At 43.4% G+C, this 27743-nt stretch overlaps 1 protein-coding gene across 2 annotated transcripts; it reads left to right on the forward strand.

Annotated features, from left to right (window-relative positions):
* Nucleotides 1-212: 212 nt before the first annotated feature.
* Nucleotides 213-27743, forward strand: MEP1A (meprin A subunit alpha). Of its 2 annotated transcripts, XM_045010825.1 has the most exons (15): nt 213-270; nt 3952-4021; nt 4807-4831; nt 4939-4992; nt 6193-6233; nt 6337-6412; nt 7326-7443; nt 12377-12552; nt 18886-19107; nt 19803-19949; nt 21896-22111; nt 24075-24548; nt 25639-25812; nt 26661-26865; nt 27456-27743. In XM_045010825.1, exons 2-15 carry the CDS (start codon nt 4013-4015, stop codon nt 27457-27459), a joined length of 1941 nt encoding a protein of 646 aa, XP_044866760.1. In that variant the 5' UTR covers nt 213-270; nt 3952-4012; the 3' UTR covers nt 27460-27743. The 2 variants fall into 2 exon arrangements, with proteins under 2 accessions (XP_044866760.1, XP_044866761.1); XM_045010826.1 differs by lacking the exons at nt 213-270; nt 3952-4021; nt 4807-4831; nt 6337-6412 and having other exon boundaries at nt 4943-4992.

Here is a 27743-nt window from a genome sequence, read left to right on the forward strand (position 1 = left end):
CATGGACATGTGACTTGCCCATGTGATTCCAAAACTCCATCTTGTAGCTGTGATTCTGCATAGGAAAAGGCAAGGGGTTTCCACCCACAAGAGAGACTATATAAGGCCCGGGGAAACCCCTCCATTTTGTCTTCAGCTGGCCTCTCCACCCTAAAGAGATGCCTGAAAGAAACTGGAACAAAGGACAGTAACTACAGGGGGGTGACTGATTGCTGGACCCAGACTAGGAGAAAGTCTAGTCTGTGAAAGCTTATTGGAACATTTCTGTGGGTAAGATTTACCTGCAGTTAGTTTCTTACTGCATTAGGCTTAAACTTGTGTGTTTTGTTTTATTTTGCTTGGTAATTTACTTTGTTCTGTCTGTTATTACTTGGAACCACTTAAATCCTACTTTTTATATTTAATAAAATCACTTTTTAATTATTAATTAACCCAGAGCAAGTAATTAATTCCTGGGGGAGCAAACAGCTGTGCATATCTCTCTATCAGTGTTATAGAGGGCGAACAATTTATGAGTTTACTCTGTATAAACTTTATACAGAGTAAAATGGATTTATTTGGGGTCTGGATCCCATTGGGAACTGGCTATCTGGGTGTTGGAGACAGGAGCACTTCTTAAGCTGTTTTCAGTTAAGCCTGCAGCTTTTGGGGGATGTGGTTCAGACCTGGGTCTGTGTTTGCAGCAGGCTAGCGTGTCTGGCACAACCAGGCAAGGTACTGAAGTCCCAAGCTGCCAGGGAAAATGGGCTCAGAGGTAGTCCCAGCACATCGGGTGGCATTTCCAAAGGGGGTTTCTGTGACCCAAGCCGTCACACCATTCATCAGCCATTTCTCTCAACCTCTTTTAGCTATTTAGTTCTCTCCATTCAAAGGGCAATATTCACTGCTGGAAGGAGCAGCCATATTTCCTCTGACATGCTGGATTTGGGCCACTCATGCCAGCAGTGAACCTGACCATGTCTGTAATGTGAAGCAGGCAACGATGGAAGGATTCACAGTCATATTGCAGTAGTTCAGGAATAAATCCTGAGAAGAATGTTGTTTAAGTTCACGCACCCAGATAAGGCCAGGTCCAAAGGACACACCTGTGGCAGTAGATAAAGTAGATTGGGCTATTTTGTTCTGGCCATGAATTGGAAATATAAAGATTAAATAACTGATTTTTTCTAATAAATAACCAGGAAAAGTGTTGTTTGGGTCATTACAGACCCCAGTCCTGTAGCCCAAATGTGAGTAATCTCGTCTCTATCAATAACAGTATGGGAATTTTGAAGTCAGTGACACAAGTCACATGAGAAAGGGCTGCAGAATCAGCCTCTTGGCTTGTGAACAGTGTCCCTCTTTTCACTTTCTTTGACGTCAGGGATCATTAGTTCTTGCTTTGAGTGATACTCAGTGCACTAGCTCACATCAAGCCTAGGAATCTCAGCTAGGGCATGGAATTAGATCGCCCATAAATGCACTTACTTGACTCAAGCACCACCACCATAGAATGTCTCCTGGATATAAGAGGTACAACGTGGGCAAGGTGATAGCTTTTATTGGACCAACTTCTGTTGGTGAAAGAAAGCTTGAAAGCTTGTTTCTCTCACCAACAGAAGTTGGTCCAATACAAGATACTACCACACTCACCTTGTCTCTCCATGCCCCAACTAATGTCTAAGATTGATATAATGTCACTGTGAGACTGAGTGCTGGCATTTCACTCAGAGTAAGAATCAAAGACCCATGACTTTAGATTGCCTAATAAAAAAAACACAAAGATAAGTTTTACATTCCCAGCGAGCAGAATGCTCCAGCTTTTACCTTGGTTATATGAGGCACTCAATACTTGTTCCACCTTTAACGATAAGAATATCATTTGTGACCTTATTCACTTGCACCAGTCTTTAATGGGAGTAGCTTTATTAAAGCCAGAGGGCTTGCACTGGTTTGACACTAATGGAAGTGAGCTCAGAATCAGGGCCCTATTGAAAGGCCTAGTCTTCACTAGGAGGGTTTTGCCTATATAACCATTCCAGTATAGTTAAACCGGTACAACCCTCTTAATATTGACACCAGGATAAGCACCCTTATATGGATATAACTGTATTGTTTATTCTGGTTCCCCAACCAGCGTAAGCTATGCTGATATCAGCACTTCTATACTGATACAACTGTGTCTACATTAGAGCTTTTATTGGCATAACTATTCTGGCGAAAAGTCACACCCCAACCAACATAGCTATGCCAGCAAAACTTGCTAGTGTAGACCTGCCAATCAAGTTGATATTTAAGAAATTAACAGCAGTACTAGGAGGACTGGAGTTACTCTCCATTTAGGAGCCAGTTCAGAGTTTCATTTGTAGACCTCAAATGTGTCACCTTCATGAAAGGGCCATAGCCTCCATGTGGATGTTCATATTGGCACCAACGAGCATAAACACCCATTTTAGGCATGTGTGAACTCTACAGCTAAATTCCGAAGGCTTGATTCAGCTCCTCTGGAAGTCAGTGTGAGTCTTCCCATTGATATCCATGTGAGCGGGATCGGGCCTTAAATGCTGATTAGAGCATCCCATTGAGACATTTAATTACCTTCTGTGTGGAACTAAACAGAGGGATTACAAATTCATTCCATAGTTTGCACTTGACTCAGCCTGTTGACAGTTTGCGTGGCACACAGAAGTATTGTATGTACTGCATTCATTTCTTGAAACATCTTTTCTTACAGATCTCATCCCTTGGATGAAATCTGAAGTCCCAGTGTATCCTTGAAATGCACTGACTCTAATCACAAGAGCTGTAAACAAAAAATCATCCTCTACAGACAATATAAACTGTTTGATTTAAACAACAGTTGTGTTCCATGACACCAGCACATTTTCAGTTGAACAACTTAAACTGAGCTTCTCTGGTGGTTTTGGCAAAGTAAACAGGTAGCTTCATCTCAAACTGTTTAAGTGTCTCTCAAAAAACTGAAAATGCTTCTCTCAGACATGAGGAACTTCTCCAAGCAGAACTGTGCCTTCCTCCATGATTCAGTCTTCCCGTTGATCTCTACTGTGCATAATACTGGTGACATCCTTGAATCCAAACTCCTCCTCCCCGACCTGTACATCTACCTATCCCCACCCATGCAATATTGAGCCCACTCAATACTTCTGCTGAGATTCTCATCCATGGTTTCATTTCCCTTCATCTTGACTATTGCAGATTCCTCTAGGCTAGATTCCTCTAACCCTAGCTCTCCAAAACTTGTAAGATAAAGAATGCTGCTACCCATGTACTCAAACATACAACCACACTACTCATTTGCTTAAACAATTCACCGACAGCCCTCCTTCTGACCCTCATCCATTTGAGGACTCAGTTCAACATTGCTGAGATGGTTTGATTTAGGGAGGACTTCTGGTTTTACTTTTGTGGAAAAGGCAATTATGAATGATAAGATTTCATTAGACTTGGCAGCCAAAGTTACACCTGTACATTGGCTTCAACGGGAGTTGAAATGGAAGGGTGTATTTGACTCTGTCTCTGCTTCCTGAGCCGTACTAATATTTGGGGATGCAGTTTGTATGAAAAATGCTATACAAAATAAATTGTATTAAGTTAAAACAATGAGGAGTCCTTGTGGCACCTTAGAGACTAACAAATTTATTTGGACATAAGCTTTCGTGGGTTATAACCCACTTCATCGGATGCATGGAGTGAAAAATATGGTAGGCAGGTACAAATATACAGCACATGAAAAGATGGGAGTTGTCTTATCAAGTGGGGGGTCAGTGCTAATGAGGCCAATTCAGTCAAGGTGGATGTGGCCTATTCCCAAAGGTTGACAAGAAGGGGTGAATATCAACAGAGGGAAAATTACTTTTTGTAGTGTATTAAGTTAGTATATCATGAGGTGGCCATATAAGCACTTTCCTTTATAATCCAAAACGTTAACAGTGCATCTGTGTATCTTTTCAGGATAATTGGCTTGGAGCAGTGATCCGTGGCCAGTGGGAGCTGCGATCGGCTGGACCTGTGGATGGGGCAGGTAAACACACCAGCCCGGACCACCAGGGGCTTTCCCTACACAAGCGGTGACCCCTGTTTGAGAAACCTTGTGCTAGAGTAACTGAAATTAGAATTGACTGGCTCTAGTTTTTTTGCTGCCCCAAGCAAAAAAAAAAAAAACCCTCCAAGAGCGCAACAGCCAACGCAAAAAAAAAACCACAAAAACCTCTGAGAGCGAACTGCTGAAGCAAAAAATGCCACCTCTGGAATGCTGCCATGCCGCCTCTGGAGTCGTGCCGCCCCAAGCGCGTGCTTGGTTTGCTGGTGCCTAGAGTCGGCCCTGTCAGCAACGGAAATAATTTACTTAATCTCTGGGCCAAATTCAGACTTGGAAGCAGTACTTGAGGTCAGGGTCTGGCCCTTCAGCTTTTGAAATGAAGACAGAAAGATATCAGGCTGCTCAATTACATGTTCTTGCAAATGGACTTAGGTAAACAATGATAATGATATCTCATGCAACTGTAAAAATAATTACTATTTTAATAATAACTCTCCTGGTAAAAATGATGAGTTCGAAGTTTCTTTCACGATGCTAAGTGCAAAGTTCAAGGAACTGCTCTATAAATTGTAAGCGTTGTACATTGTAAATGCCCTGTTTTCTCTCTTCACTGCAAGAATGATTTCCACTTACTTCTTCCCATGCCTGTGTCTCATATTATGTTTTGCCTATTGCACTACATTCTCGGTAAGTCTAACTCTTGTATTGCCAGATCTTCTTTCAGCATGTTATACATCTTGTACAATATGTATTTTACTGTCTTTCAGGTTAGACGCCCTCCAAAGGGAGATGGTAAGGACTCAGTAAACTATTTCTAGTGTTGAGATATTTTCTTTTATTTTCTGTGCGTGGAGCAGGGGATGCATAATGTTTTTCTTCTTAATTTGCTTTTCTTACAGCACGTGATGCTGATGCTGGTGAATTGAGGGAGGACATTCCAGCAATAAATTTAGGTGGGTTGCATTTCTAATTCCCATGCAGTCCTTTTGAGATGGTTGTAAGCAAAATGCTGGTGCAACCTTCTAATATTTAGAAACTTTTTTTTTTTTTTTTTGGAAAAACTGGGTGATATGCTCAGGCAGGGCAGGCAGTCATATCATAAACAAACATGGTGAAGGCAGACTGGGACTGAACATCCTCCTGCACCACCAGTATTCCTGAATCTTAGCCCTGCAGCAGTCCTGCTGTCCAAGCCTTGGGCTTCTCCTGGATGAAAACCACAGGTCATACTGACCTGTGTGGTAATTCTGTGATGTTAATGAACATCCACTAGGGTGAGAGCCTTTCACTCCTGAAGACTGAGGGCTATTGAGCCAGGTCTATAGCTGAGGGGAATTTACACTGAAGTGAATGATACTATTTCAATTGACGGTATGGCCCAGAGTGGGGTTCCAAGTAGGAATGGCTTTAGAAGCCAGTTAGCACCCACCTCCCCGCCATAACAGCTGGTTCTAGAGAGTGGGCAGTCATTTAGTGGCTTTACTGCGTTTCTGTCTGAACTGTATAGAAATTACATGGAAAAACGCACAACAAAATGAACCCACCTCATTTAATTTTCTATTTTTTTGTAATCTGATTTTGATATATATTGCTATATCTACAAATATATTGATAAATATATATATGCATATTCTATTCTATTCTTATCATTGGAGCAGCTTACCTAAGGATATAGTGGATTCTCCATCACTTAAAGACTTTATATCAGAACTGGATCTCTTTCTAAAAGAGATGCCCTAACTCAGACACAAGCTGATGCCGGAATCATGGAGTGAAATCCTATGGCCTGTGTTATACAGGAAGTCAGACTTGATGATTGGAATAATTAGAATAGTTTCCTCTAAACTTAAACTCGATGAAGCTATGATTATAGGGAGGCAAAGACATTGGAGCATAGACAGCCATAAGGCAGAATAAACCTCTCATAACATGCTTTTTAGTAATCTGTCCAATTAGGTAGCAGCATCTGCTGTTAATTTAGGGACAGATCCATTACTTTAGTGAGACTAGAAACAGGCCCTTAATAGTTATCCATAAATGTCAACTTGTGGCCTTGAAACTTCCATGGTTCCATAAACTCAGCATTTCTCAGGATATAAAATAACAGTATTTGAGATTTAATTTAAATAATCTGTTCCTAAATTGCTTTGCAGCTGCTGGCCTGAACCTCTTTCAGGGGGATATCTTACTGCCAGTAAGTATTTTGTAAATGCATGGACATAATTCGTACTCGTCATATTTGCAGTACTATTAGCCCTATTCCGGGGGGGATTAATCTTTCCTTCTGTTTTCAACAGAATGAGCGTAATGCACTGAGAAATGAGATCTACAGATGGAAGTTCCCTATTCCCTATATTCTGGGCGATGACCTAGGTAAAGCAGACTAGATTTTACTCTTCAAATTTTAGGGCCAAATCCTGGTCCCACTGGAGTTAACAGGATACCAGAATTTGACCCTAACAGAAATGACATTAAGCCATTCAAAGCTTTTCAAAATACATTAATAAGCAGGCCCACCAATTACACTAAGATCAAATTCCACGGCATCTCAAAGATATAGCAAAACATGTAATGTAAAGTGTTTGTCTCTTACTGCATGTAGCAGGGTGGTCACCTGCTCCGAGCCTGAAAGGGTTACAGCTAGGGTGACCAGACGTCCCGATAAAATCGGGACCGTCCCGATATTTGGGTGGTTGTCCCACGTCCCGACCAATCAATTTGTCCCGATATTTTGCTCTGCCGGTGGACACCCCCAACCCTCATACATGTCCTGATATTTTCTTCATCTCATCTGGTCACCCTAGTTACAGCCAGCCCTGGAAAAGGGCTGGGGCTGCGAGCTAAAGGCTGGGCTGATTGGGGAAACAGCCTTACCTGGGCCATGCCCCAATCAGGCCACAGCTGGCCTTATAAAAGGCTGTGAGCCAGGAGTTCAAAGAGTCTCTCTCTAGACTGAGGTGAGGTGGGGATAGAGGGTTGGGGGTTCCCCTGGGAGGAGAGACCCAGAGACTGGGGGGGGTACTGCAGGGGGCAGAACCGTAGAGAAGGGGCACCGGGGTCCGAGAGGGACATGGAGGCCAGCGACAGGCGAGACAGCAGCCTGCAGAGGGCACTCCAGAGCTGGAAACAGAGCTAATTCCCAGGACGACCAGCAGGAGGCGCCGCAGCGATGAGTTGCATATCACTACACTGCGATATAGCATAATGCATGTACAGCATATAGCTTATCTCCACAAACAAGTGATCTACAATATATTAAAGGTACTTCTTGAAATATATTTTCCAGATCTGAATGCAAAGGGAGTCATACTTGAAGTGTTTGAAATGTACCGTCTTAAGTCTTGTGTGGATTTCAAGCCATACGAAGGAGAGAGCTCCTACATACGATTTCAAAAATCTAATGGGCAAGTATTATGATGACCTCCTAGATTCTTGTTTAATTTTCTTTATGTAGATTTGCTGCACATCCTTAAACAGCCACCACCTTCTTCCCGAGAGGTGTTTCCATTTCAGTGGTGGGTGAAGTGGTCCCTCTGTACACTCCTTACCTATTTTGCAGGGGTGTTGCGAGGCAGAATTTGGGCTTTGAAATCTTTGGAAGAAAAGATGCCATGAAAGCTCAAGTTATTGAAATGCAGTTTTTATTTCTTGTGTATAAACTATCCCCAGATCACTGAGTACAAAGGCGGTAGCTAGAAAAAGATAAGAATCTTATCAAGTATATCACTTATGTATGTTTCTTTTTTCTCAGGGTTTCTTAAAGGCCTTTTCAGAGTCATAAAGATTATTATATTTTCCCCTGTCCTTCCCTCTGCCTTGGCTCGTTTATCCTCCAGACTGAAGATACTCTTTCTGGATCCCATCAGGGCCCATTCTGAGTCATCCAGAGAAGTCACCAGTGAATGACATAAAGTGGCAACACTTAGATGCTTAGATGCTGAGCATGTTGCCTCTGCAACACTCTTAACTCCTGCTGGCCCAGGTGCAAGAAACTGAAGTCAATAGCTCAGATCCCAGCACATTGTGCTGCTATAACATTAGAGGGAAATATGGTGTCCAGCACTAGGCCAGTGTATTACATACTCCCTCATAAGATTTCTAAGTGCTCCTCATCCTAAATCCCTCTAGTGACAAATTCTTCTTTATCACAAGAGGTGGAAGGTTCAGTCTTCACTGATGAGGGTAGTGTCTGTATGTATATTCCAATCTGGCCACATGTTTCATTGCAAAATGGCACCCAAGATGAGACCATAGGAGGAGAGATTAAAAAGATTCAGACCCTTCATCTTAGGAAGGAGACAACTAAGGGGTGTGTGTGTGTGTGTGGGGTGGGTATGATAGAGGCCTATACAATCACGAATGGTGTGGAGAAAGTGAATAGGAGAGCATCAATTACACCTTTATATAGCATAAGAACTAGGGGTAACTTGAGGATAATTTCAAACAAAAGGAAGTACTTCACACAGCACACAGTCAACCTGTGGATCTCATGGCCAGGGGATGTTGTGAAGGCCAAAAGCATAACTGGGTTAAAAAAAGAATTAGATACGTTCATGGAAGATAGGTCCATTGATGGGTAGCAGCCAAGGTGGTCAGGGACGCACCCCTATTCTCAGGGTGTCCTTTTGGCACTGGAGGTGGGGAGTTCAAATGACACTCCCATGCCCCCTTGGGCCAAAACTTTGAAAGGTCTCAAGTCTGCCTTCTTCCTGTTCTTCTCCTCTTGTGGTACTGCTCTGCAACCTACCCCAATAAAGGAGAACTAACAACTTAAAATGCCTTGTTCAAAAATGTTAAGTAACACTTAACCTTCAAACTCCTGAACAGCAAATGTAACTTTTCTTGTCTGCATAGTAAACACTGGCATTTTTATCTGTTTGAATAATCAAAGTGGTGCTTTCCCTGCCTTCTTGGTTGCAAAGATTTGAACTGCTTCCTGATGATCCACAGTCTAGGCCAGCTCATGCTCTGTTGAGATGGTTGCAAGGCCGACCAGCCTCTCGTGTCATTGTGGAACATAGATGTGTTTTTATTAACTTCAGCTTGGAGAAGCTGTGTTCTCCACTGGCAATGTTTACAGGAATTGTTAGAAGTATGCGCAGAGCAACAAAAGCATTTGGAAAGAGGGTGGTCATCTTATTTGTGCACATATATTCCAGAACAGGCTTTGGAGTTGATCCTGCTGAAATGTATCTTGAAAGGGCTTTCAGTTCATCACCTAAATCACTCGCATCAATATCGCGCGTATCATCATGTGTCAACGCTGTCTCTAGTGCCCTTCATTGCTGGTGTAGGTCTTCTTCAGGTATAGTGAGGAGTTTTGGAATATCATACAACATCCAAAATATACTGCTGTATTCCTTGAGCTGCATGAAACATTCTTCAACTGACTGTGTTGCACAATCTAGCACCTGGTTAAATAATTCAACTTTGAATTGTTTGGGGTCTCTTATGGGATTATCCCGTGTCTTGTAATCAAAATGTCTTCTTCAGTGACTCTTGTATTCTTGAATGGGAGGGAAAATAGCTTCAGTGTGAAGTTCCTCTGCCAACTTCTGTGCACTCTTCAGAACATTTTGAAATCCCTCATCTGACTGGTAAGACTGTAGGAATGACTTTGCTTTGTTCAGTTGTTCCATTGCTCCAGATATATCAAAGTCAACACCTTGGAGTCTCTTGCTTACATTTATTTCAAATGGTATGTCATGCCACAACACTAGGCCACACAGAAATATGAAGTTATATATATTTCTGGTGATTCCATTTCCCTTTGCCACTGTTCTCCCACGAACAGTTCCTGTCATAGCATTATCCTTCATAACGGCAACTATGGCATCATCTTCCCAATTTGGTGTTTGATAGGCTTTATCGCCTCCTCTCGACTTTCCCACTCTGTGGCATTAAGTGGTTTCAGTGTCAGAGGATGTTCCCAGATGTTGCTTCAAAATTTGCCATCCATGAGTTGATGCGAGAAAAATACATAGATGCTTTGAATTACATTAAAAATTCAGCAGCCTCACTAGAAGCTGATGCTGCATCACTGACCACCAAGTTCAGTGAATGAGAACTGCATGGGACAAAAAAAGCTCAAGGGTTTAACTCTCGGATCCGTGTCTGCGCTCCTCTGTTCTTTCCTCTCATGTTGGCACCATTATCGTAGCCCTGACCTCTCATGTCAGCTATCGCAATTCCCGTTTCTTCCAGCTTTTTAAGAAGCACATTTATCATACTAGCTCCTGTAGTATCATCAATGTCAATACATTCTCGAAAATGCTCTCTGACAATCACCATTGCAGGGACATTTTCACTAGGTTCTGTTGTTGTTGTTACAAAATGCACCATTAAAGTCATTTGTTCCATATGGCTGATGTCAAGTGTGCAGTCCAGAATAACAGAGTAATATCCTGCTGACTTAAGATCTGCTGCAATCTTCTGTTTGACTTTTGTTTCCAGTAACTGTATGATTTCATTTTGAATTGTTTTTTGAAGGTAGTGGTGTGTGTACATTTCTTGGGTGGTGACTCTTCTTAGATGCTCCTGGAGTACAGCATCAAACCCAGCCATCAGCTCCACAATTGTAAGGAAGTTTCCATTGTTTAGCACATACAGCTGATCAGAAGTGCCACTCAGTGCTAGGTTTTGGGTAGCAAGCATTCTCACAATGGCAATGAGCCTTTTCAGAACATTGTGCCAGTAAAGAGACTCTGATGCAATCTTCTCTTGATGCTGATCATCTATGGTGGCCTTTAACCTTAGTCTCGTCTCAAGCTCTTTCCACCTATGGAATGCTCTCTGGTGATTTGCTGCCTTCTCATGGCATGCCATATTTCTAGTCAGATTTTTCCAGTCCTTTGTTCCTGTAGAACCCAATGTGGCTGGAACATTAGACTGGAAGAGTTTGCATCCAAAACAGTATGCAGCATTCTGGGTTTTTGAGTACATAAGCCATGGCCTCTCCACTTTGTCACCATTGGGGATTTCACGCCAGTAATGTGTTGGATGGAAACTTCTATTTTCATTGTCTTTGGGGAACATGTATCAGAGGGGTAACTGTGTTAGTTCAATCATAGAATCTCAGGGTTGGAAGGGACCTCAGGAGGTCATCTAGTCCAACCCCTCATCATGGAGGATGAGGCCCCCTTCTAGCAGTTGAGATGTGAAACCAAGGGAGGAGAAACTGGTTTTGTAGTTGGCTAGCCATTCACAGTCTTTGTTTAATCCTGAGCTGATGGTGTCAAATTTGCAGATGAACTGAAGCTCAGCAGTTTCTCTTTGAAGTCTGGTCCTGAAGTTTTTTTAGCAAAGGGCTTTGGCTGGGGCTGCAGGTTCTGGGGTGGGGCAGGGCCGGGGAGGAGGAGTTTGGGCTGCAGGCAGGCTGCCCCCGGCTGGAGAGGGGCCAGAGACTCCCTGCAGTCCTCTCCCCCGCTGGCAGCACACTCACCTCACACCGCTGTCACTGCATGTGCTTCTAGAGCCCCTCTTGGGTCCAGGGAGCCCCCTTGCCTCCCTTGTGGTGGGTGCAGGGGGAGGGGGCTGCCATCACTTGTGCACCTCCTCCCCTGCTGCTGCCCCTCGCTGTAGCCTCACTGGGGGTGGAGGATGGGGCTACCCCTTGCCCAGCGTGGGGCAGGATAAACCTGGGTCAATCTGTCCTGGCACTAGTGGTGGGGGATGCTAGGACCCTGCGGCGGCAGTTGATGCTGGTAGTTGGCAGAGCACAGCGCGGAGCTACAGGGGGCAGCTGCCTGCTGCCCAGGGCGCAGGCAGGGATGCTTGGAGGAGGTGCATGGGGGCAGCAGGCCACAGGGAGGAGGACCTGGCCTTGAAAGTTGGTGAAGCCGGGTCCCTGTGCCCTGAATATTGCTGGAGCATGGGCACCACAGCCCCATGTAACTCACTGCCCCGTCTGCAATCACATCTGCCAACTCCTTTAGCACCCTCAGATGTAGAAGACTGTAGTGGAACATGAGACCAGTTTTCAAGTACATAAAAGGTTGTTACAAGGAGGAGGGTGAAAAATTGTTGTTCTTAACCTCTGAGTATAGGACAAGAAGCAATGGGCTTAAATTGTAGAAAGGGTAGTTTAGGTTGGACGTTATGAAAAACTTCTTAACTCTCACGGTAATTAAGTGCTGGAACAAATTACCTAGGCAGGTTATGGAATCTTTGTCATTGGAGGTTTTTAACAACAGGTTAGACAAATACCTGTCAGGAATGGTCTAGTTTTACTTAGTCCTACCTTGAGTGCAGGGGACTGGACTAGATGACCTCTTGAGGTGCCTTGCAGTCCTACACTTCTATGGTTATATGACTGTGCAATCTCTCTCTCTTTCTCAGGTGCTGGTCCATGGTGGGTGACCGACAGACTGGACAAAACCTTTCCATTGGGCAGCGGTGTGACCATAAAGCTATCGTAGAACATGAGCTCTTGCATGCAATGGGATTTTATCATGAACAATCCAGGACAGACCGGGATGATTACGTGAACATCTGGTGGGATGAAATTCTTCCAGGTCAGCTTTAAATGGCAATACAGATTTTGGGAAGTACAGAGACAGAAAGTATATTATTTTTCTCACTAATGCACTAGGTTTTAAAGCCTCCTGACATGGAATTTTAGAGCCAGATTAGATCGAGGGTGCAGCATTGGGCATCTCTAAAAGCTGATACTTGTGCACATTTAGATGTAGTAGGTAGTTTGACATCATTTTATCTCCGCGCTGCTTTTTTTCCTGAGGTTAACACAGATCAGAGAGGCAGCATTGCCTAGTGAATAGGGGACTGGCCTAGATGTCAGGAGCCCTTAAGCAAGTCACTTCACCTCTGCTTTCCCTCTCCCTATTTCTCTGCATTCTCTTTTTGAAAGAGAAGCTCTTTGGGGTTGGGGCAGTGTTTTACTATGGAGTTATACAGTACTTAGCACATTGTGGTCCTAGTGCTAGACGTTAATGTGATATAAATGATAGTAAGGAAAGGAGAATGCACACATAAGTAGAAGAATGGAAGAATTGAGGTCCAACAATAACCTGTCCCATGTGACCATGTAACACATGTCACCTCCATTGGCATCCTTATTGCTAGTCTCAGCACCAAGACCGTGAGCCACTCTTTTACTCTTAGTGTGGTTCTTTTTGCTCAGTGTTGAGGTACATTGGTGGGACTGTACAGGGAAGCTTGCAGAGTTGTTGCATGGTATATGTGATTTCAATTGTCAGGGCTCCACCTTTCACAAGCACTAAATAAATGCAAGACAAACAGAAAGAAAATGTACCAGAATAATTCAGTTATCTGATTAACTGATGGTAAAAATACTCTCTTCGGTCCTCCAAGCCGAATAGCTGTTGTTTTGTATGGAACAGGTAACAGTAGTGTATGCATGCTCACTCAGCACTGCCCCAACATGTGTCTGACCCGGGTGGTGGCACAAAGGTTTCTAGACGCGAGAGAGGAGTTGAACGTCCATGCCCATTCCTTCCTTAACATCTGTGTGGGGACTGCCAGCATGACTGAGGCAGCCAACTGGTGATGGGGGCTTTACACACCATGTTTTTCACCATTAAACTGAACTAAGAACAACTCACCTCACTTAGGTCACCAAACAGTCATCAGATGGCAATAATTTTCAGTTGCTATTAACTTGGGCTGGATTGGAACCAACAGTATAATATAATAATAATTTAATTAATTAATTAATATTAAATATAGGGCCTACATGCCTCAACTGAGTTTGGGGTTCCACTGTGCTAGATGCTGAACAAACACATAGTAAGAAACAGTCTCTGATCCTTACAATAGAGAAGACAGACCAGAGAGTATAATTATCCCCATTTTTCAGATGTGTTGAAAGGCTCCACAACCCATTACCAACGGAATCATAGAAAGGTAGGGCTGGAAGGGACCTTGAGAAATCGTTTAATGCAGTCCCCTGTGCTGAGGCAGGACCAAGTCCTAGACCATCCCTGGCAGGTGTTTGTTCAACCCGTTCTTAAACACTGCCAATGATGGCAATTCCACAGCCTCCCTTGGAGCCTACTCCAGAACTTAAATATCCTTATAGTTAGAAAGTTTTTCCTAATATCTAACCTAAATGTTTCTTGGTGCAGATTAAGCCCATTGCTTCTTGTCCTACCTTTAGTGAACACGGAGAACAACTGCTCACTGTCCTTTTTATAACAGCCCTTAACATATTTGAAGATTGTTATTAGGTTTGCACCTTAGTCTTCTTTTCTCAAGAGTAAACATGCCCAGTTCTTTTAATCTTTCCTCATAGGTCAGGTTCTCTAAACCTTTTATCATTTTTGTTGCTCTCCTCTGGACTTTTCCAATTTATCCACACCTTTCCTAAAGTGTGGCACTCAGAACTGGACACTATTCTGCCTGAGGCCTCACCAGTGCCACGTAGAGCAGGATAGTTACTTCCCTTGTCTTATATATGACGCTCCTGTTAATACACCCCAGAATGAGATTAGCCTTTTTGGCAACTGCATTACACTGACTCTCATTCATAGAATCATAGAAGATTAGGGCTGGAAGAGACCTCAGGAGGTCATCTAGTCCAACCCCCTGCTCAAAGCAATTTGTGATCCACTATAACCCCCAGAGCCTTTTCAGCAGTACTGACACCTAGCCACCATTTTGTAATTGTGCATAACAATAACCTTGAATTTTCCTTCCTAAGTATAGTACTTTGCACTTATCTTTATTGAATTTCATCTTGTTGAGTTCAGACCAATTCTCCAATTTGTCAAGGTCATTTTGAATTCTAATCTGGTCCTTCAAAGTGTGTGCAACCCCTTCCATCTTGGTGTCAGCCACAAATCTTATAAGCATACTCTCCACTCCATTATCTAAGTCATTAAAGGAAATATTGAATAGTACAGGACTCAGGACTGAATCCTGTGGGACCCCACTAGATATGCTCTCCCAGTATGACAGCACACCAGGGATAGCTACTCTTCGACTATGCTCTTCAACTGGTTGTGTGCCCATTTTATGCTAATTTAATCTAGACCACATTTCCCTGTTTTGCTTATGAGAATGTCATGTGGGATTATGTCAAAAATCTTACTAAAATCAAGAGATGGCATAGCTCCTGCTTCCCCCTTATCCACTAGGCCAGTAACCCTGTGAAAAAAGGAAATTAGGTTGGTTTGGCATGATTTATTTTTGAAAAATCCATGCTGACTATTCCTTATAATCCTATTCTTCTCCAGGCGCTTACAAATTTATTGATTAATAATTTGTTCCAGTATCTTGCCAGGTATCAAAGCTAGGCTGACTAGTCTATAATTTCCTGAGTCCTCTTTGTTCCCCTTTTTAAAGACAAATGCTATGTTTGCCCTTCTCCAGTCCTCTGGGACCTCACCCATCCTTCATGAGCTCTTGAAGATAATGGCTAATGGTTCTGAGATTGCTTCAGCTAGTTCCTTAAGTACCTTAGGATGAGTTTCATCAGTCCCTGCTTACTTGAATACATCTAATTTAGCTGAATAGTCTTTAACCTGTTCCTTCCCTAATTTGGCTTGCATTCCTTCCCTCTTGTTGGCAATATTAATTGTGTTGATTATCGGATCACCATTAACCTTTTTAGTGAAGACTGAAGCAAAATAGGCATTACACACATCAGCCTTCTTGATCCCTGGAGCTACCCAGTCATCAGTTTTCTTTCTTCTTTTCAGATGATCAGTAACACCCCTCTCTGCCTGACCCCAACCCAAATATGACACGTCTAATAAAACGGTAATTGACTGGGAGCATTATAACATTCTCCTGCCTAATGCAAAAAAGGAAAAAATATAGCAGGTGCATGTTAGTGTAACTTTACTGCAGGTACGATGTTCTGCAGGTGTCATTACAAGCTATAGATCCCACTTCCCACTGAGATAAATCCTGCAGGCCTTACTGAGGGAAAACGCCTCTTAAAGTTTCTTAGGGGAGTTGAGAAACTGCAACTTCAGCTGGGCACTGCATGGAGGATACAGTGGAAGGTTCCACACGCAGGGCCAACTTCAGGCACCAGTGGAGGAAGCACGTGCCTGGGGTGGCTCATGCTAAGGGGCGGCATTCCATCCATTCTTGGGGCAGCACAGTCCGGGCACCCTTTTTTTTTTTTTTGCTTAGCAGTCAGAGTTCCTTTTATTTATTTATTTTTTATTTTTGGTTGAGGCGGCAAAAATAGTAGAGCCGGCCCTGTCCACATGCCCTCCTCATATCTTGCATTTGCATAAAGACTGGATCATCTCTGGCTCTGAATCACTGGCACTAGGTGTCAGCAAAGGCTGGATTTGTACAACCTGCCAGCTGCTTCTTTTATTCGCAGCTAGTGCAGTGCTCTTCTTAGAACGGATCTTCATCTGAAAGTTATAACTGATCTTCTGCGTGGATTACCTTCCTCTGAGCTGTAAAAAGCTGTAGTGCTACATTGGGAGGAGTGACATCCTTTCTGATAATTAATCCAGTCAAAGGCCTTGGCTACATTTGAGAGTTACAGTGCAATAAAGCCACCCACAGCGCTGTACCTCAATCTTCGTCCACACTGGCAAGGCACGTACAGCGCTGTGTCTTCGTGGCTACAGCGCTGCTGGTACTTCCCCTCCCTGAGAGGAATAACAGCTGTTGCGGAGTGGCTGAGATACTGCTGCTCCAGTGTAAACGGGGAGTAACCTTATTATGCAGTGATTGACCTCTGGAAACTCCCCATAATCCTTTTAACTGAAGCTTCCTCTCTTTGTTTTGTTGTGAACTCTGGAGGGGAAGTGCCCTTTCAAAGCTCTGTTTTGGGGGCTGCTTATCAAAAAACCAAACACAGCTACTGTTTGCTTTGAATGAGTGAGAGGCAGGCAGGGGAGCTCCCTTTGGAATACACACAGCTAGTGTTTGCTTGAAGAGAGAGGTGGGGCGGGGTGGTGTGCGGTGAGGGGGTTGGGGTCCACTTCCACAAGTGGCTGCTTATCTGGTCTATGAGGAAAAAACCCACACAGCTGCTGTTTGCTTCAGTGAGTGAGAGGGGGGTTGGAACTTACAAGGCAGCGTGCTGACACACTCTCAGCACCCCCAAAAACCCACTCTCTCTTTCCCACGCTCCCTGTCACTCTCCACCCTTTTGAAAAGCACGTTGAAGCCACTTGAATGCTGGGATAGCTGCCCATAATGCACCGCTCCCAATGCAGCTGCAAATGTGGCCAGGACAGTGCGCTGGCAGCTGGCAGTGTGGACAGACTGCAGCACTTTCCCTACTCAGCTGTACGAAGACAGGTTTAACTCCCAGCACTGTACAGCTGCAAGTGGAGCCAAACACAAAGTCTCAATTCAAATCTCTAACAGGAAATAAACACAAACTTTCAGACAATCCTCAGCTCTGAATCCCAGACCATTGTATTGAGCACGTAGCTGCTACCCCAATAAGCTACACTGGGAAATAGTACAACTGAGCTATTTAGTAATAATGGTTCATTCAGTGCAGCCACATGCTATTTCTAATTGAGGAGAATAAGAATTTTAATAGCAGTGAGAAGCAGCCAAAACATTCACAGTATAATTTGAAATGTTATTTTTTTCTCTTTCTCTCAAACTCTGCAAGCTTGAAATTGGTCCCTTCTGTGAATTATTTGCACTAAATAGGGGCTATTTTCACTGTAAAAATAGGTCTTTCCTTTTTTTTATAGCAACATTATTTTCAGGAAAACAATGGAAAAGTTACAATTTCATGTGCTTCTGCAGCCAAATTGCCATTTTAGTATCATAGGGAATTGAAAATGGATAAAATTGCAGCAAATGTTATAATATCTAGTGTGGCAAAACTGCATTTTTCACTCAGCTCTAAATGGAAGATGGCTTTTGTCCGGCATGCCAGCGGGGGCTGGGAGCACTCTACACACTAAGGATGCATGTTGCATGCATCTCCCTACTGAGGAGAAATACCCCTGGTTGTTCTACAGTGAGCCGAATACCCAGGCAAACATTTGCCTCAGTAATTAAAGGCTCCAGAATGAAGCCTGCTCATCATTCCTTAGGGCTTAATCCTGCAAGGTGCTGAGCAATCTGGTCCCAATGCTTGCAAAGCACTTACGCTTGGACTTAACTGTTAAGTGTGTGAATACTCCCACTGAGGCCAATAGATTCACTCACATGAGTAAAATTGAGCAATTACATGCATGCTTTGCTGGATTGGAGCCAGAGAATTTCACCCTTTGCAGGATCGAGGCCATAGCTAGAAGAAGTCAAACTGTAATGTGAGTCATAAAAGAGACAGAGAAGGGAAGCAAATGAGACCGAAACAAGGAGATGCCTGAGGACCTTCAGAAAAGGAGAAAAACATTCAGAACCACTTTTTCAAAACGTGGCCTTATACATTCATGCACCATTTCTGAGCACTGTTACTAGCGCATGCAGGCACGTGCACAAGTTCAGACTCTGCTCTCGTTGAACTAGTTTACATAAGTGAGTTAGGGCAGAAGTTGGCTCTTATGCTCTATAGGTGCAAGTTGAGTGACAGTCAAGCACAAATATATTTCATGCATGGAAATTCCATCATTTGCCTTCACGAGTGATAGCACTAAAAAGCGGCAGCTGGCAGTTATTTAAATGTGCACTAGCAGAAGACACATGAAATGAAAACGGGGATCTAAAATAAGAGGACTTTGTTGTCAAAATTGCTTCATAAACCAATAATTTAAGATTCTAATTCTAACCATATGGTACTTGTCTTTGAAGCCACCGTATTGATTCCGTTCTGCATTAATATGTTGTAACTTTTGAGCTTTAGTATGTCCATCCCAGGGACATTTTTGCCTTGGAAAGGATTCTGACCATTTTAAGAATGAATCACTCATTTGTTCTTTCACCAGGCCAATCTCACAACTTTGTGAAGTACGACGACACATTCATCTCCGACCTGAACACCCCTTACGATTATGAATCAGTAATGCATTACGAGCCGTTATCATTTAACAAAAATGAGGGTGTCCCAACAATCACTGCGAAGATACCAGCATTTAATGACATTATTGGGCAGCGCCTGGATTTCAGCGCCGTTGACTTAGAAAGACTCAATCGCATGTACAACTGCAGTAAGTCCACACTGAGCCATTGTCAAGTTTGCCGCATTTTGGGGCTTTAACAGGATTTCTTTTCTCCCCCTTAATTTTTATGTCTAAATAAATAAATAAAAAGACGCGAGATCCAGACAGGGAGGAACTATAGAAAACTTGTCCTCGGTTTACCTTGCTGCAGTGCTAATGGGGATGAGTGATGTGTGGCGCAGGTTATTTCCCCCGTCCCAATCCCTCTCTAGGTCTCTGCTAGCCATTACTGCTTTTGAAGCAGTCCAGTAAGTGAATGAAAGACTTAAACTCATCCAATTCTATGCTTCCTTCCATGCTGTGCTTTATTCAGGGATCCCCCTCAATGAATTAACCTTCTCCTCCTTCAGATCCTTGCTTGAGGGTCACCTCAGTTGTGACAGCTCCAAGAAATCAGCCAATTGTCAGGCTGGGCATCCATCAGGGACAGCTGATTTTATTTGCTACCTTCAGGAACCAAGAAGTTGTGTAATAGCTCCCTAAGGAATCCTTTACCCTCCCTGAGTAGTCAAAATGTTGCAGGATTGTATATGTGCTGTATGATGTGTTGCACAGAAACTTATCCATCAGGAAAAGCATACAGAAGGGAAAAACAATTTGAACAGCATTATCCCAGTCTTCCTTAAAACACATTTTATTTACTAGAGGCTTGTTTGGATTTAACTATATGCATGTCCTTTCAGCTTCAACTCACACCCTTTTGGACCAGTGTGCTTTTGAGTTTGCCAATATCTGTGGCATGGTTCAGGGCACCGGAGATGATGCAGACTGGGTCCATAAGAGCAGCCTCGCAGGACAAGAAGACCACACGCTCCTCGGACGCTGCAAAGGTAAAATAAAAAATAAAGATGTACCTGAGTAAACGTTAGGGACCCCAAAGGTCACTTTGTTCATACCTTAGCGAGGGTGACAGCTGTGTTTTAAAGACCACTTTGGAGAGATGCTAACATTGCAGCCAACACTTGGAAAATCTTGGCAGCTGATCAAACTGAAAGGTACTTCAAAGCCAAGAAAATAACTGGGTACTGTTCTAAAGAAGGCTTGTTTGTTATGACTCTGGCTATGCTAGCACCCTTTTCCCTTTTCACAGCACCTTGGCAATGTGCTTTCTTTTGATAATGAGGAACAAAGGTGCTGATATTACCAGTGCCAAATCAGAACCTTTTTGCAACACACACTACGTTCTCCAGACCAGCTCAGCAATATAGAAGAGGACAAAGAACATGTATTATGGTTTAACTAGAGGCATAATAAATATATGCTGGAATGTGACCTGCCATGCCTGCCGCGGTTTGATTAACAATGATTTTAGCACAACATAAGAGTGAAGAGTTGCACCCAAATCTCTGGTAACTGTTACATTTGAAACATAAATGACGCGTGAGGCGTGTTGGGGCTGGAACAGTCTTAGATCAATATTTGATTGCCTAAGGAATCAAACAACAATGATTTTAAGGTCCTTCTATTCAAGTGTTTAATGATAATTTTACACAAAATCCCCAGTTTTCTGTTTTTCAAACTAGTAGAATCACAAAAAAATGCAAGGTCAGTCCCTAGTATGAGCCAGTGACAGAGCCCGGCAGTGTCAGTCCTGGAAGCATTTGCTCACAAATTAAAGTAAAGAGAAATTCCCAAAGGCTTGTTTGACAGCTAAGGGCCTGATTTTCCACTACTTAATCAGGCAGAACTCCCTCAGACTTCAGGAAAATATGACTTCAGTGGGAATTTTGCCTAAATAAGAAGTGCAGGTACAATGACTCTTGGCATGAGCCACTATCATTTGAGCTAAAGGAGCAATTCCATTTTCTGGCAGCGGTGACACATTCTTATCCCCTTACGTGGACCAGCCACTAAAGTGAAGAAGACACAGAGACTCACACTGTTTCAGGAATAGTTACATAGGATCAGGTACAATTTTAACTAGGAATGGGAAATGATACTTGGAAGCAATCCACGGGTCGTCAGTAGAACATCCTGCAGGCTTTCTTTGAATTCTTTTCCCTCCTGTGACAATCAAAGTCCAGGCACCCCCAGGAGAGAACAGGGGCTCTGAACCCCAAGGGACAAGCAATTGAATCTACAGGTTCTACACAATGTTACAGAGTAGAGCTGTAGATTAAGTACGGTCTTTCATGAAAGCATGTAATGTCCCAAACTTGGTGGTCATTAGGAGATCAGTGAGGAGTCCGGTGGCACCTTAAAGACTAACAGATTTATTTGGACATAAGCTTTCGTGGGTAAAACTCCACTTCTTCAGATGGTTATGGCTACGAATGTATGCGTGGAGATATGTGTAGAACATTGTACTTGTAACAAAGATGCAACTGCAGTGTCACCTCCCACCAGGCAGGCAGGGAGGGCACCATAGCATTAAGGCACCCAAAGTTACAAGGCAGGCAGTGACAGAACCCCTTTCCTGTCTGTGTGATCCCCAGAATGTCACACCCCCATTTTTTATTTCACAGATGTAACTAAAGGGACGTTGGCTGTGTGACAGTACAGTCTAGTGGCTAGAGAGAGACTGGGGTCAAGCCCCGGGATATTATTCCTGGGTCTTCTGTGTAGCCTCTCTGTGCTTCAGTTTCCCTGTTGGTGACACGGGGATATGAGTCAATACCTAAAAAGACAGTGGTGTTGTGAGGTTTAAGAAAAGCACCACTAACTATACATGCAGCTGTTTCTTCTGCACTGCACATACATTTATGCCACCACAAGTCATATGCAGCAGGCAGAAAGATTAAGAAGAGGCAATAACTGATGCTCACTTTCCCTGTAGATGCTGGTTCTTTCATGTACTTCAACACTAGCTCTGGCCAGGCAGAAGATATGGCTCTCCTAGAATCCCGGATCCTTTATCCAAAGAGAACTCAGCAGTGTCTCCAGTTCTTCTATAAGATCTCCGGAAGCCCCTTGGACAAGCTTGTCATCTGGGTTAGAAAGGACAATGGCACCGGGACTGTTAACACACTGGTTAAAGTCAAAACCTTTCAAGGTATTTTTGAAAATATTAGACGACCCCAAAAAATTGGGGTGGGTGAGGGGATATCATAGTGTGCTCAGAAAAGAGACAAACTGGTTCAGAAACACAAGAGTTTTCCCATGCCAATCAGGTCAGCATCTTGCTATCCAGGTAGGCATTCTGGTATGAGCACAACATACCTACTACGTGGATGGCTGTTTACAAGCCCTGGATGGTGAAATTCGGATGGTCCCAAGCAATATATAGGTCACAATGTTAATGCTTTGGGTAAGAGCAAAGCAGGCCTGTAAAAGATTTACATTTGCACCATGAGGGGTAACTAACCACTGTGCTCATGCAAATAGGAGCAATGATCCCCGGCATTGTTAATGCAAATAAGAGCTTTCATTCCTGACAACTTGCACATGAATTTTCTGCATGGAAAATGCTCTAGAAGCAAATACATCAACTCCTCATTGCTTGCCAGCGGGACGTGGTTCCAATGAGTCACTGAATTTAAGTGGCACCATCTAATACAAGTGCTTTGACATCAAACTTTAAACTTGTGTCTGAACAGAGAACACGCTGAGCATCCTGGGGTCACCCTGGAATAATAGGGAAGGGTGAAGGGGTGGCCAACAAATGGTCTCGATATGCACCACACAGTCAGAGACCTAGTAGGCCATATTCTGATACTATGTCAATCATACTAAATAACCCCTGACTTCATGAGCAATCCCACTGATTTCAATGCACCTGACATGCAGAAATCAATTGGACTTCTCAAGGAGTCATGTGCTATTCAGTGTGAGTAAAGGTATCAGAATCTGGCTCTCCTACAACAGAAAGGGCAACATTCAGTCCCTGTGTCACTCTAATGACTGCCATTGAGTCACCTCAAGGAAGGAAGGATCTGACCCTGATGGTTTATTTTGAGATTACTTTAGACCAAGTTAAAAAAAATGCAAAACCAAACATTAATGAGAGTTGCCACTTTTGTGGGTTTGCTCAACAGCACAAACTCAGCTACCGTGAAATGGTTCTGTTGTGGTGGCAAAACCCAGGGAGTTTTGGGGATCTATGAATATCCTGCAGGTGGGATTTTCAGGATGAAGGATTGTACCTTGGCAAAATCAGGGTGATATTGGGACAGCTGGTGCCAGACTCCCTGAGCCTTTTGGTTCTCATTGACCTCTTATATCTTTTGTCTTTAAAAGTGTAAGCTCTTTGGGTTAGAGACTGCCATTTACTAAATATTTGTACAGCACCTAGCACAATGGGCCCCTGGTCTAGCTGGCCTCTGGTGATACTAAAATATAAATGTATAATAGTAATAATAACACCCTGAGATCTCCACCCTTCAGGGTTATGGGGAAATCCACATGTCTTAGTATGCGGTTTAAATAAGTGGTTGGATAACAATAAATGTGCTACTAAAGACTTGTCTATGCTACAGAATTAAGTCGACTTAAGTCAATGTACAGACACCACTGTAATTCATGTCCACATTTACTCCTTCCGTCAGTGGTGGGTGTCCTCACCAGGAGCATCCACTGACTGAAGTGGGGCATTGTGGGACACACTGACAGCTGGAGTCTGGCTCTCCCCAACCCCAGCGCTGATAGCCCTAGCTGTCAAGCGGATGCTGGGCTCACAGGTGGGGGACCCACTGCTCTGGCGCTGACAGCATGCCTGGCTGACAGCTCAGGCTATCACACAAGGGTGGGGGAGGAGGCGGCTGACAATTTGGGCGGTCAGTGATAGGGTGGGGATGGGGCACTTACCACATCAACATAAGTGCTACGCCTCTTGTGGAGGTGGAGTTATGATGTTGGCATAGTGGGCCACTTACTTCAGCGGAAGCAGCATTCTAGTGTAGACACTGACGTTATTAGGTGAACGTAAGCCACCTTGTGCTGACCTAACTCTGTAATGTAGACCAAGCCTATGGTATATTGTTATTAATTGTGTCCCTGGTTCTCGTTTCTTCCCGTAGGAGATAGCGACCACAATTGGAAAATTGCCCATGTGACCCTCAATGTTCAAGAGAAGTTCAGATACGTCTTCCAAGGACTCAGGGGCAGTCACAGCAGCTCATCTGGTGGAATTTTTATTGATGATGTCACCCTAACTGAGACACCGTGCCCCGGTGCTGTATGGCTCATTCGGAACTTCACCCGCATTCTCCAGACTTCTGTTTCAGGCTCTGTGATGCGTAGTCCCCGGTTTTATAGCCCTGAGGGCTATGGTTATGGAATAACTTTGTATCCTCATGGCACATCTAATTCCTACTTTCCAGATTACACCCGCATTTCTTTTCACTTGTGCAGTGGAGAGAATGATGATGTTCTGCAATGGCCTGCTGAGAACAGACAAGCTATTATAACGGTGCTAGACCAGCACCCTGACATCAGGAACAGGATGTCCTCGAGCAGGAGCTTCACGACAGACAAGACCCAGGTTTTGCAGAGTAAGTGGTTTCTGCATGAAAATGACTGAAGCAGCATGCCCAAGAGAGAGTGTGATCCAGTGGAGAGGGCATGGGACTTGGAGTCAGGAGGCCTAGTTTCCATTCCCAGCTCTTCTATTACTTTGTTGGGTGACCTTGGGCAAGTCCCTTCCCTTTTCTGTGCCTCAGGCTCCTTATCTGTAAAATGGGAATAATGATACAAGCTCACCTGGGATAAAAATGTGCTCTATAAGTGTTAGGTGTTTATTAATAATAATTATTTATTATTATAGGGGCGAATGAGCCTAGAGATATGAGTTTGATTCTAAATATAAAGTTCTTCAAAACGAAGTCAAGACCCAGAATTCTGCCTGTGTTCTTAGAATGGGTTCAGGGAGGTCAGAACACTTCCAAGCCAGTGACATGATCTGATGAGTGGTGTGTCACAATGTGACATTGCAACGCCACAAGAGCATCACCTTCCCGTGATGCGCCTGACCAACTGAACGTGCAAATTTTGCAGTTTGGTGACCTTGAATACGGACAGCTTGGTTGCATTTAGATTGTCACCCAAAGCAGTTTATTTAATGAGTAAAGTAGTTGGAAATCTGTGGGAGTTCTAAGTTATCATCATCCAAAGCATATCCAGTAATCCCCCATCCATATCTCTGTCTTCATCTATTGCCTCTTGCCTTACACTTAGATTATAAATTATTTGAGGAAGAGGCAGCACACTGAGGTCCTGGTCCATGATTAGAACTCCTGTGTGATATTGCAATACAAATTAATACGAAGAATAAAGACTTTGTCAAAGTAAAACCCCAAGAGCTGAGTCCCGATCTCGCCAGACCTTTCTCAGTATGATCTTTTCTATATTAATGTTTTGAATAACAAAGATTTTTCACAGAACAATGATTGATAAAATCCAGAACCTCTAAACTCTCACACAGGTATTCAGAATCTAAATCTGACTTTGTGGCATGACTTCACCACTAGTTTATTAATGCAGAAAAAGTCCTTGTAAAGCTTTAACATCTATTGCTGAATAGCATTTGGTGCTAGGCTTTTTGCTGATTAAAACCAAGTCATGCATAATCGTATTATTTTGCAGATAAAAATGATACTTCAATATGGGATAAACCATCTGTGGTTGGAACATTAGACCCTTCATGCAACTGTAATAGAAGCTTAGACTGGGGCTGGAGTAATTTCATCTCTCACAAACAGCTGAGCCAGAGGAATTTCCTGAAAAACGATGACCTCATTATTTTTGCAGAATTTAAAGGTGCAGAATCTTTTCTTTCTCTTCATAGAATCATAGACGATTAGGGTTGGAAGGGACCTCAGGAGGTCATCTAGTCCAACCCCCTGCTCAAAGCAGGACCAACTCCAACTAAATCAAACTGAACAGGTTCTTCTTTCAATGTCAATTCAGATGGGTATTCCGATAATGATTGTCATCAATCTCTGAGCCGCTTCTATTTTGCTGGGCCAGATTTTTAAAGGTGTTGAGTTTGGTCCATTTTATTTTATTTATATATATATATATATATAAAGAACCTTAGAGCCTGAGATTTTTGAAATCCAGGATCCACATTTTGCAGTCTGAACCCACCACTAACACACATAGGAATCACTTCACCAATAATTGAGATTATTTGGCAAATGACTTCATTGCAAGGCTTCTGTGGTAACTTTCTCTGTAATGTCCTCACACAGGGCTAGCGAAAAGGGGAAACTTCAGGGTTCTAATACAGGGATGCCAAGATGGCATAAGCAGGAGGAGCTTCATGTTATTAGTCACTGGGGAATTTTCAGGCTATGCAAAAGGCACAGGTTCTATATCTGTGTATGTATGTATATGTGTACGTGTATGTATATGTATAGAAATGTCTATGTGTTTATATATATATATATATATATATATATATATATAATCAATGTGTATATAGCAAGGGCATGTTCTCCTCTTTTTATACATGCAGAGCTTCCTCCAATACCAGTGAGAGCTCCCTACGTGGGGCAAGGAGAGATAATATGCCATTGCTGAGATCCTTTGGGATGAAAAGTACAATGTAAAAAAATGTCAGTCGCTATTAACCACTGTCTCTCTCTTTATTTCTTTTTTAAAAGATCTAACCTATCTCAAAAAGACTGAAGTCCCTATTAAACCAGCCCAATCCACCACCAAAGGCCTCGTTCTTGAAAGGCAGAGGAGATCAGCCCTGGACACTGGCCCCCTTGAAGACTGGTCATCCCACATGAGAGACCCGTGTGACCCAAATCCTTGCCACAATGATGGAGTCTGTGTGAATGTGAAAGGGAAAGCAAGCTGCAGGTACCACGGGCCCCTTTTTTTGCCAGCCGCCGATTTCTCATGCACTAGCTGATGAATCAAATAAACATTCAGCTCACGAGAAGCTAAAACTCTCAGTTCACCACTACAGACATTAATATCAGATCCTCCACATTGTCAGGCACAGTGATGGGAACACAGTACTCGTTTGCTCAGCCTTTGGGAATTCTCTTTCTAGCAGTCCTCAGGGCAGTGCAGAAACTGCTCCCTCTGTGGGTGCTCTCAGGGGATGTAAATTGCCCTAAAGGAAGTGGGAGACTTGGGAACTGCCCCATGCAACCCAGCCATCTTGTGGGGGGTGGGGGAAAGCCCCCTTGAGCTCCCTCTCCTCAGCTCTGGGATGGGATGGTTCCCCACTGGACCCTGCTCAGGGTTGTGTCTAGATGGAACATCCTCTGTCAAACCAGAGTCCTCAATCTACAGCAGACAGGCCCCTTAGTTCTTTCAGGAGTTCTGAATGTAGATGGATGATCTTGCAAAGGTCCTGCAGGGCAGGAAAATACCTGCCAAGCCTTTACATTTGTTGCCTGAAGGACACCTGGGAATAAAAGGCAACACTTTCTTCTATACAGGTGAAAGATGCCAGGCGGCACAGGTCCATGGGAATCTCCTTGGAATGATGGTTGGTGGAGCTGCCGGAACAGTAGTAGTAATTATTGTAATTGTTTCCATGCTAACTAGAAGATAAATGCTTCAGCTTGATGATTTTCCTGGAGCTTGGGAGCATCTGGTTTTTAATGAAAACAGATGCAGGAATAAAATATGTAGAAACTCAAGATATGGATATAGAAATGTTCTACTAAAATCTCAGTGACAATGCTTTTGCTCTGCAGGGCATAGCATTTAAAGAGCCCTCACCT

The sequence above is a fragment of the Mauremys mutica genome, chromosome 3 (genome assembly GCF_020497125.1).
Source record: "Mauremys mutica isolate MM-2020 ecotype Southern chromosome 3, ASM2049712v1, whole genome shotgun sequence".
Classification (NCBI taxonomy): Eukaryota; Metazoa; Chordata; order Testudines; family Geoemydidae; genus Mauremys; species Mauremys mutica.

Excerpts from the sequence above, each read along its gene's own strand:
- MEP1A (XM_045010825.1), top strand. Across the intron at positions 6,413-7,325 it reads TATTCTGGGCGATGACCTAG|ATCTGAATGCAAAGGGAGTC; the intron begins GTAAAGCAGACT and ends TATATTTTCCAG. Across the intron at positions 22,112-24,074 it reads TAAAGTCAAAACCTTTCAAG|GAGATAGCGACCACAATTGG; the intron begins GTATTTTTGAAA and ends TTCTTCCCGTAG.